Here is an 11,091-nt window from a genome sequence, read left to right as displayed (position 1 = left end):
ATGAATCCATCTCATGAAGGTGGAGAAGGAACGGTTTTAGAGTCCATTTGGCCTTTAAATTTTGCAGTTAAAAAAAAAAAAAAAAAAGTTTGGTTTGAGAGTAAAACTTTCTTAATTAAGTCAATTCAAGATTATATACAGATTCAATGAAAACCCAATTAAAAAAAGCTTAGGAAATGAAGCAGCTTCACTGCTTGTAACTCCAACAACATTTATATCTAATGTAGTCAACCTCTTAACTGAAGAAGGCATAGAGGTGATAGGTTAGTTAAGATGACAGAACTGGCTGTCGGCTGATCTCATATTTAATGGCATTAAAAGCCTTTGAGGTCATACTTAAGCTAGATTTAAACGAAAATGTTCTGCTTCTGCTCTTCTGAATCAAGTATGAGAAGATAATACATTATACATACCTGTATCGTCTATCATTTGAAGATGAACTTTCCATTCTTGCTTGATGTATTCCCGGTTGATGCCCTAAATGCAAAATGGAACCCTGTTTTGTGTGTATAAAGGATATTAGAACTTCTACACTAAAATTCACAATTTTGTCATAATGATAAGAGTACGGACTTTCTCCAGTGTCTACAAAATAACGCAACCATTATGGGCTCAAAAACAAAAATGACCATACCACATTCAAGACTAATTAAAACAGGTAATTGATATCTCGAAACAAGCCGAGGAAACAGTGAAAATAACCCATATGAATGGTGGAAAAACTATCATTAACAATTAAGTTTACAAGGCTTTACAGAATGTGAACACCAGAGGAACTCATTCCAACCCCCTTTGTCATACAAATTGCTTCAAAATCAGATGACCCAAAACCAAGATACAACTGAACCAATAGCCAGACCAAAAACTAAGAACAACACCAACACAATCCCTGCAGTCTCTGCATGTTGTAATTGGACAACTTTGGGAGCCAAAATCATCAACACGCTAGTCAAGTAGCCATTGGTAAGCCCCAAAAGGCAAGTCAGGATTGTCACTGGAATCTCCGTTCGAAAGAATGCGGGACCATGCAAGCACCCATAGAAGAGAGGAAAGAACAGCAATCTTACAGCGCAGCCACCAATGGCAACCTTTTCATTTTGAAGGAGATACGCTGCAGTCAGAGACTTTCCGACCAGATCAAACACGTTGTAGCCGGTGATTAGGAGGATCGAGTACCAGTCCTTGAGAATCTCCGAGTGCACATCCTCTGTGATATACCCGGGAAATATTGAGAGAGTCACAATATAGATGAGGACAATGCCAAGTGCATACCACTTCACTCTTCCTACGATACCCCACAAGGTTGCTCTCCAAACAGGCCCCGTGAGGGGACCTTTCTCTTCTTTCTCCTCGTTTACAGCCTGAGCTTTCAATTCGTTGTAGTACTTTATAACCGGAAGCCTGTGTGCTACATTATGAAACACAATGCATACAGCCATAACCACGATACCAACACCGAAATACAGGTTTGCGCTGCTTCTCAGGCCATTGGCGTCCTGTGGGTACATGGCCTTCGTTATGATCCGTAGAAGAGAAATCAGGACCCCTGCGGTCAACAATTTGAGAAATTGTATGAATTTGTACATTAGGTGTTTAGAATATCAATTAAACGATTAAATTTTATCATTTTCTATTAACCGGATAGTGTTTTCTCACTCCGAGTATACACAAAATTAGGGAATTTAAACACAGAAACCTCAAATTAAGAAAAGAAAAAGGATCTGAAAGCCCCAATTTAAACACAAAAAACCAATTCGATCAGCTTCCAATAACGAACTGAAAATCAAAACTAATAGAAAGAGTTGAATGATCACCTGAAGCGGCGGTGCCAGCAACAACGGCCTGCATGTAGCGCTCGGGGAGCTCACCGGCGGCCCCGATGACACCACCCTGGACCAACGCGTCAGCGAGGCCACAGAGAGCCATGACCGCGACGGTGACGTAGAAGCCGTTATACAAGCCGACTTGGCCCTTGATGTAGACGAGGTCCATGACGGGGACAACGAGGAGGGCGAGGATGAAGAGGGCGAGGCCGACGTTGATGCGGACGAAGGAGTGGGACTTGCGGGAGTAAAGGATGATGAGGAGGAGACAGACGAGGCCCACCACCATGTAAACGACGGCGAATATACGGTCCACGCTGACTTCCGGGTAGAGGTAGTCGAAGTAATCGACGGCCGTGATGAAGGCGTTCCATGGAAGGAGGTACCCACAGCCCAGCGTGAAGTAGATTATGTAGGCAAAGTGGAATGTGTCTTTTGGGAGTTTGTTATCGGGTGTGGCGGCGGCGGACGTGGTTGTAGTGGGGGCCGAGAGGAGGAGGGTGGACTCGGAATCTCCGTCGATGATTTGGCCGGTCACACCCATCGGAGATTCAGATGCAGCCTTGGCCTTGGGGTTTGTGGTTACTTTCTACTGGAAGCAAATAATTGCCTTTACGCAAAACTGACGTCGTTTTTCGGGATATTGTGAATCACGTGGGGATTGGGGGTAGGTTGGGCCTGGGTCCCCCTGTCTCAATGGACTTACAGTTGAAGTAATGACGTCGTAACTAGCTGGGCATGCTTGTTGGGCTTATGTCAAATGGGCAAGAGCATTCCCTTGGATCCCATCTCTTCCCTCATACATATCTACCCTAAACCCTAATCTTGTGAACCTCCCTGATCTCTAAGTGGCTGGCCTAATAAAAACCCCATAGAAAGAACCTAAAAGTCACCATTTCCAAACCATCTTTTTGACCCTATCTGCGATTCTGCATTCAGCAATCCAAAAATATCCACTTTTCCTTGTCCTGCTCCTCTGATAGATGGACTTGGCCCCCCTCCCCATCTAGCCAATTTTTAGACCAATCGGCTCAAGAAGTGGGATTGCAACTCACCCCATCTGACTCTCTCCCCTTGACCCTGAAGATTGGAATTGTCTATGGCGTTTAAAACTTCAACTCGTGTTAAAATATCTGCTTTGAAAAGTAGCTTGAAACTCTCTTCTGCGAGAACAACACTGATATTTGCAGGGATAGACATGAGAGTTCAAATTTACATAAATAAATAAATACATAAATACATATGGAAGTATGCTAATGTAAAATAAAAACATACAAGTGTTAAGCTTAATTTCATACTAAGTTATAACTATATGTCTTCAAAAGATAGTTTAATCGACTGGAGAGGTCACTGACCCATTCATGCCTGAGAGCCCAAGCTCACCATTGAGAAAGCATATGGACTGTTTCCATGCTCAAGGACTCGACCAGAAGAGCCAGGCCCATTACCACAAAGCAGCCAGCAAAGTGCAAACTTACCGAACAACACCGTACTATAATCTTTGCCCTGGACCAAAAATGCTGAAACCAATGAGGAGAATTGAAAAAAAAAAAAAAAAAAAAAAAAAATCAATTTGAATAAAAAATTATCAATAAGCCGATAAAACCAACAAGCCGGCAATGGCATTGTTGAACTTTGAAATTACAACCGATTTCTTTAATCGAAAGTGGCATTGATGAAACAAAAATATATATGATAAATTCGTTAATAATGCTTCACGTGGACCATGCCTAAACACTCGTCCGATTAGCCTGCAGGAGCATTAAGACATGACATAAAACATCATTGTCTAAAACCCAAGATTTTTGTTTCTTCTTACATCTCAGAGAAGAAAAATTATGCTTCACTGCCATTTGCCTCCCGCATATCTCGAGCTCATGTAACTCTAACAATCTCTTACTTAGGATTTATAATTTTTGATACGATTCACAAATTTAATACGTAATTAAAATGTTAAATTTAGAAGTTTGACTTATTTAATTAAATGAGTCACAAACAAACACAAACTGTAACCCTACGTTTATGTATATTAAATTTTCAAATACAATACAAGTATGTTATAATCTTTCTCTGCCTTAAATATGAACCTAATACGTCTAACCCATACCCATTATTCCTAGAGCAATTGTGACTACAGAGCGCTGATGCATGTGAGAGTGGAAGGTGAAATGGCACCCCACGGCACTCTATTCCTTTTTCTTCATTCTCTTGGATTATGTAACCCCATTCGGCATTCTGGTCTTACCAGTTGAAGCATGCCTCAAAAATCCGATTCTTCTGTTATGTGCTCATGATCTCTCGTGCCAAAGATCGCATGCATATGGTAACGACGCACCTTTTTGGGCGTTCTTTGATTCGATATTTCTCACTAAAGACACCCATCAATGGCCAAGCACGTTCTGGGTTTCCCTTGTCCTAATCGACGCAATCATAGAGAACCCCACTTCGTATCAGTTTTTGTTTTCGTAATCACAACCGTAAACTTTGTGCTTTCTCAAACTTCAGTTACTGATAATTGCATCCTTAATATTCAATTCTCATCATCTTCTTCCAACACCTCAAACTGTGAAGCCAGCAATTGGGGTGGGTTCATCAACAGCTGCTGCGGGGCAGTTTTGGATGAGTACCTACATGGATTAGGGAGGCTAGCCAACCAAACCGGACAGATATACTTAAATCCCACAGAACAGAGAAAATGCCTGACTTCAATGAAGAAGGTAGATGAAAATATTTCGGCCTGTGGCATTGAAAAGTTTACCAGTGGAGCTGGCGGCTGCTCTGACTACACCGTCACAGATGTTTTTGGTAAGCTAGGAAATCGGTTGAAAATTTTAGGTGAATACTGAGGACTTTTGGGTTTAGATGGAACATCAGGTCAGGCTTGCAGTGAATGTTTTAGAAGGTGGGAAGAGATTGGTGCAGCATCAGATAATGGAAGAGAATTGATGAAGGTTGAAGCCAATGTTTGCAGGTTTGCAGTATTGGTAACATTAACAGGCAATAGGATTGATGATGAGAAATGGGTCCACGCAGTTTATGACTGCCTTGGAGGGCAGGGTCGACTCTCCCTAGGTGAAGTGGGTTGAAATTGACATGTACTAAGTACTGAATGTTTTTCTTTGTCAATTTATTGATGCAACCAAATTCCATTTCTTCCTCAAATCTACCTGATCTCTTCCTTTTTCCTTTGCAGATGAATCGGGAGGCACATCTAGTGGTGATGTCAAGGAAAGGACATCTAGTTTTGATATCAAGTCCAGCACAGGTGACTTTTCATTTACAACAGTAATCAGTGCCCTGCTTAATTTTGAGTTTTGTGGGGGTTCATTAATATGGAATCATTTTCCTAATGATCAACAGGTCTCCTAATTATAATCATTGGCATAGTGGGAATTGCAGTAATAGTTCTCATAGCAACCTGCGTCTTGTTCAGATTGAGGACTAAAGAAAGTTTCCCAGCTAAAAAAGATGGTAGATCTCAAAGCTCGATGATAATCTATAACGGTCACCTAAAATGTACGACACTGGTGAATTGTTCAGCTTCTTGCATTTATGCTTTCCTTTGCTGGATAAGTAATCACCTTCTTGCTTTACTTGGCAGCATCAAATGATCCATTCTCCAAGGAATCCACCTTTCTTGAGTTACCAGTTAAGGAAATTTATTCAGCAACAAACGATCTAAGTGCATCAAATTTAATTGGCCAAGGCATAGCTGGTGAGAAATTACTGTGCTTTCTGACTTTCTGTATCTACGTCTCTGTTCTTTATTCATGTTAAACTACGTACTGACCGGGTATGTTTGGAAAAGAAAGCATTATATGGAAAGACTGAGGAAAACATAAATATTGGGCAGAGAAGAGAACCTGATATGAGGTTCAACAGTGTCTAGAGTAGATTAACGATGAGGCAGGATGCCAATATTGTGTGTGGTGCATTTCCCATAAGCATATTCAATCATCATATAATGACATGACAGCATCAGAGTGCTGCATCTTTAAGAGTTTCCGTGCCAATTGAAAGATGCAAAAGAATTCATGAAATCTGTATTGCAAGCTTATGATCTGAAATCTCTAAAATTACTAGAGGGGATCCTTAACTAGAGCTGGAGAGATATAATTCGTAATTCATATATTGCTAAGGAAAGACAATAAGCATGAAATGGAAAAGACCTTACCTTTATAGTCTTCTGGTGGATGCCGACATGTTTATGTTAAGATGCCATGGCCAGCATGTTGATGTCAATCCTTTCTTTTACCAGGAAAGGTATACAAAGGCATTCTCTCAAATGGCCAACATGTTGCAGTCAAGCATATAATCAGCGACGAACATGTAGAGACATTTGTAAGGGAAGTCACAAGTCTTTCTCATGTCAGACATCCAAACCTTGTAGCATTGCTCGGCTGTTGTGAGAATAAAGATGAATGTTTCCTCGTTTATGAGCTGTGCCTTAATGGGAACCTCTCAGACTGGCTGTTTGGTACGTCTCCTAATTCCATTCATAAAACCTTTTCCCTTACTAGTTTCAATACCCATAAACTGATGAACAACAGGTAAAGCTAAAGCTCTCTCATGGATGCAAAGAATTGAGATTGCAATTGGTAGTGCAAAGGGCCTCTGGTTTCTCCACACTTACACAGAAGGCTGCATTGTTCACCGTGATATCAAGGTATGTCTATCTGATTGGAATCTTCACGACACCCCCACTTCCTCATTTCACTTAAATTTTCACTAATTTCCATTAATCTTCTCGTCATATGCTGTATTGGCAGCCAACGAACATACTCATCGATGCTAACTTTCAAGCAAAACTCTCAGACTTTGGGTTATCCAAAGTTATGGACGTGGATCAGTCCCATGTGAGTTCAGAAGTGAGAGGAACATTCGGTTATGTTGATCCGGAATACCGTCAAAACCGCCATGTAAATGCTTCAGGAGATATTTACAGCTTTGGTATAGTGCTACTGCAGCTTCTCTCAGGGCAGAGGGTCATTAACTTAAATAGACCAATGCCTCTAAATAAAATGGTGAGAAACAACACTTCTTTTAGATTTCCACACTTTTGGACTCGGGGTCCTCAATGGGCTCTGTTTGGTCTCCATGGCTTTGTTTTTCCAGCCAATTAACTACCCCATATGCGTACGTACCTTTGGTTCTCAGGCTAGGTCCCTCACAAAAGGTGGTGATATAAGAGAATTTGTTGACCCCAAACTTGCTGGGGAGTACCCAGCGGAAGCCTTTGACCTCATACTGAAGTTAGCATTGTCGTGCACAGGGATTAAGCAGCAAAGACCATCAATAGAGCAAGTGGTTTCAAAACTTGAAGAGGGACTGGATATCTCCAAGCAAGTCAAGCCACTTGCATCTTGTCCAACAGTATAGTTTTGCATTCAAATGTGTTTGAGGTTTTTTTTTTCTTCTTCTTTAGTGTTTGATATAAAATTTCAAGGTATTGAAACTTATAGTGGATAATGTATACAGCACTATAACACAAATTTTATTTCTGTTAATCTTGAAAAAATAACACCAATACGGCATTACTTTTGTACAAAGCTTCATTGCAAAAACAGAAGCTCATACAGTTATTAGCCCTTTAAAAAACGAGCTAATACCACATAATCAAACTGGAAAGAAAAGCAATCATAGCTACAGAGAATGTATGTATCTACACTTACAGATGCCTAAAAAGAATGACGAAAGAATACCCGAAAAAATTTGGGTTTTCTTTTGGTAATTGTAAATAATAATAATAAGGAATTGGTTTACCACACGTGAACAAATCGTTCTCGTGGAAGAATGGGACTGACTAAGCCAGAGGGTCTCCTTTCAAAAAACTCGTGGAGAACACTGATAAGAGCACTGGCCTTCTTGCTTGCTCGAGACGTGCCTTCATGGCCTAGTAGGGAATACAGTGATCTCATGAGAGAAGAGCTCTTCGACAAAGGAGCAACCACCTCTGCCCCACCGTTCATGGATAGAGCCAGCAACAAAGACACACCGTACTCCTTCCCCGCCCTTGAAGCAGCAGAGGACTGAAGAAGCTCCACAACCCAATGCAAAGCTCCGCTACAACGCAGAATCGCGACAGTTCCATCGGGATTCTCCGCCAGAGCTGCTAGTATTGCCAGAGAATCAATCTTAAATTCTTCTATATCAGTACCAGACTCCAAAAGATTAACCAGCACAGGCACTGCCCCAGCTGCAAGCACCTTAGAGTGATTCCCATGGTGCATAAGAAGCCCGAAGATGGCAACCAACGAGTTCTTTTTCCCACGATCGGGACCCTTCCCAATCAGCTCTATCAAACCCGGAATGGCTTCTGGGATTTCACCGATCAATTCCCGGTACTCCTCGATCGAAGCGAGGTAGAAAAGCGAACCAGCAGCGTGCTGCCTAGCATGTAGGCTTAATCCCTTGTTTAGGACACCCACGACCAGTTCCAATCCCCCATTCTCAACGATCACAGCTTTGCTTTTGGGATGCTTCGAGAGGTTCAAAAGAGCCGCCATAGCGTTCTCCTGGACCGAAGAACTAGACAACAACTTTAACAAATGAGGAACAATACCGGCTTCCACTAAACAAGACCGGTTCAAAACGCTCGTCTTCGAAAGAACCCGGACCTCGTGCGCAGCCCTGTTGCTGTTGTTGTTTTCTTCAAGCATGCAAGCGAGGAAACTGGCCACCATGTTCATAGCTCTCTCGGCGGCCAAACTCCCCACCGAAACCGAAACAGTCCGATTCCTGCGACCCGAATTGGGAACCGATATCCCACTTTCGGAACAGCGTTGCTGAATCAGCTTACACAGTGCCAAGTTCGGAATTAGCTCTGTATTGGGTAGCTTCTGACCCGTCTTGGGACAGGTCTTGTTCCCCGCCCTGAACCATTTCGTAATCGAAGAGCGATCGTAGGTGTGCCCCGTCGAAACCGTCACCGGATCGGTCATGAACTCGAGAGAGATCGGACACCGAAAATCCTCCGGGTTGAGGCAACTCAGCAGTCCAACCTCAGTGCTGCTTTTTCTTCTGCGGATATCGGATTGTTCGCCGTCAATGACGTCGTACAACACGCACCGGCAATAGGTAATGAACCCCATTAGACTGCCTAGAAACCCCGCCTCTTGCTTTTCTTCCTCCAATGCAATTTCCGAGTCCAAGAACTTAGCCTCATTGTCACACTCGCTCCAGCTTCCTATTCCCAGATAATCGAGAACCTGATTCAAGTCTCTTCGATTCGGAACAATCCCATTTTCGAATAAATTCAGAACCGAGATAACACGTTTCATGGCGGCCTTATCGGCCGGTTCAACCTCGAACCTTGCTTTTCGGGATTGCCTCGTTACCAATTCAACGTATTCCTTCACTTCCACCGAGACGTGGATTGCACCCAGTGGAATGACATCCAGAGCCGTTGAGATCGCTCGGGCCAGGACCCGAAAGTGATCCGCCACGCGCTCCGAGTTCATTAGCATCCATAGCCGAGCGCCTTCGCGGGTACAGTCTTCCAACAGGTGCCGAATCTTCTGGAAGGTCAGGTGGAGCTCCGAGAGACCCAGGACCACCGACTCCGGAAGATTCGGACTCCCTTTTCGGAGCTCCTCCAGAAAAACTCGGAGGACTCCGATTTGACGAACCGATTCGCGCGCATTTCCCTTGTTGCTGGTGAAGTTTGTGGATTTGCAATCGGAAATAGCGTGCGCTAGATTGATTAAGGAGTCGACGAGCGTCGCTGGAGCGATAGCCTCGCAGGGATGAACAGCCGGAAACGTCAGAATCCTGCGAACCGACCCGTTAGATTTATGGGTCATCGAACAAATAGAGAATACAGAAAAAATGGTATTTGGATTTTTTCGGCTTTTGGTATTTGGATTTTGGATTTGGATCTGCTTGTCTGGTGGGTTTTAGAAATGGCCGTTGGTGGGTATATATAGGGACGGATAGGCAGAGAACACGCGTCAGAAGATGAGATGATCTTGGTGAGTGCGTAACATCTGACGGCAGTGCACACTAGTGTATTTGACTTTGCTTGAGAGACACGTGGCTGAAAACACGCGGAGGACAAGTCACAAGGAGAATGGTGGAAAAGGCGGCTTCGTGGCTAGTCTCGGAGTCCAGCGTTAATCAATAAGAGAGTGACACGTAGCGCGAGAACTATGGGAGGGGCCCGTGTAGGTTGAATGTACGTGAAGAGAGGTAGCCGACATCGACCGTGAGCTAACGTGGCATTATTAGCAGGAAATTTGCTTGTTTTAAAGTTGTATTATTGAGTGAGGCTAATTATTGAGTTTAATCCATTTCCCCCAAGTGGTCAAAAATATCTTCAGAAAGTCCAGCAACTTGTACGAAGATGTGTGGAGACACTGTTGTCTCTTGTCTTATCCACTTCTGTTATAATTATCAAGTATTTTAATTAATAGAAGGCTGTTTTAACCTTTATGGCGATTGCTTTGACATTTCATTGTCATATAATAAATTTTTTTATTAAAATGTAAAGGCGTGTGTTGTGACAATTAAGAAGAATCTAGATGACAATCCTTAGTAAGAAAAGTCATGGTTAGTTTATTCTTCATCTTCTCTTCAATCTTCTGTTTTCTAGTAAGTAAAGAAAAAAGAAAAGATTGTCTGTCAGACTTGTTCAAGGGCTTATTAGTCACAAATATTTATTGGTCTAATTTTGTGGTTTTAGTGAGTGTAAATGTTGGGTTGCTTTAACGTATGCCTTTTTTAAAAAAATATTTTGTATTTTAAATTGTTTGTTAATATTTTTATTTCCACAAAAAATAACCTTAAAATGTTACTAAACGTATCTATTAATGTGAATCTAGAGTTATTTGAGGCTTTATCATGGATTCATGCTTAAGAAATTTAGGAGTCATGCCTAGAATGTCTTCTTGGAGCAAATTCTAGCTTTGGGAATTGTGTTCATATTACATTTTGGGGTAATTTATTTATATCATGGTGATTTAACCTTAACCATACTCTTTTAACCTATTTATTTAATAACACCTATTTGTTTTCAATTTGAGTCACTATGCATGTCAAGTTTCAACAATCTCACTAATTATTCTGTAATGTTATGATATTACTTTGGAATTTCAATAGGTGCTTGTGTAAGCATTTAGATATTTAATATTTACTTTATATGTGATAAATACAGAAAATTAACCACGCGTGTTTCCAACTACTTCTACTGGATAGGAAGGAATCAATGATAGACGAGTGAAGGAGGAGATAGGAATGGGCAAAAGGCAGCCTAATGGGCTAAGTTTTGGAC

General features: G+C 41.9%; 3 protein-coding genes and 1 long non-coding RNA gene across 4 annotated transcripts; 1 reads left to right on the top strand and 3 right to left on the bottom strand.

Annotated features, from left to right (window-relative positions):
- Positions 1–692: 692 nt before the first annotated feature.
- Positions 693–2,456, bottom strand: ENT1 (equilibrative nucleotide transporter 1). Its single transcript, XM_059589216.2, has 2 exons — positions 1,815–2,456; positions 693–1,546 (listed from the first exon to the last, which is right to left on the bottom strand). Exons 1-2 carry the CDS (start codon positions 2,365–2,367, stop codon positions 816–818), a joined length of 1,284 nt encoding a protein of 427 aa, XP_059445199.1. The 5' UTR covers positions 2,368–2,456; the 3' UTR covers positions 693–815.
- A 24-nt stretch (positions 2,457–2,480) lies between these two features.
- On the bottom strand, positions 2,481–6,175 carry LOC148586624 (uncharacterized). The gene is made up of 3 exons (XR_015911878.1): positions 5,998–6,175; positions 3,179–3,329; positions 2,481–3,000 (listed from the first exon to the last, which is right to left on the bottom strand). It is a non-coding gene; the product is annotated as an uncharacterized LOC148586624 (long non-coding RNA).
- On the top strand, positions 5,234–7,256 carry LOC132177019 (putative receptor-like protein kinase At5g18500). The gene is made up of 6 exons (XM_088515442.1): positions 5,234–5,339; positions 5,425–5,538; positions 6,082–6,300; positions 6,374–6,489; positions 6,593–6,847; positions 6,981–7,256. The coding sequence occupies exons 1-6, from the start codon at positions 5,312–5,314 to the stop codon at positions 7,200–7,202; spliced, it is 954 nt and encodes a 317-aa protein (XP_088371568.1). The 5' UTR covers positions 5,234–5,311; the 3' UTR covers positions 7,203–7,256.
- Positions 7,257–7,296: 40 nt separating this feature from the next.
- Positions 7,297–9,699, bottom strand: LOC132177018 (U-box domain-containing protein 19). Its single transcript, XM_059589215.2, has one exon. It carries the CDS (start codon positions 9,623–9,625, stop codon positions 7,583–7,585), a length of 2,043 nt encoding a protein of 680 aa, XP_059445198.2. The 5' UTR covers positions 9,626–9,699; the 3' UTR covers positions 7,297–7,582.
- Between the last annotated feature and the right edge of the window lie 1,392 nt (positions 9,700–11,091).

This window comes from Corylus avellana, chromosome 4 (genome assembly GCF_965113065.1).
Source record: "Corylus avellana chromosome 4, dhCorAvel1.hap1.2, whole genome shotgun sequence".
In the NCBI taxonomy this organism is placed as follows: domain Eukaryota; kingdom Viridiplantae; phylum Streptophyta; class Magnoliopsida; order Fagales; family Betulaceae; genus Corylus; species Corylus avellana.
The sequence above is the reverse complement of the archived record's forward strand: the minus strand, read 5'-3'. Positions and strand labels throughout refer to the sequence as shown.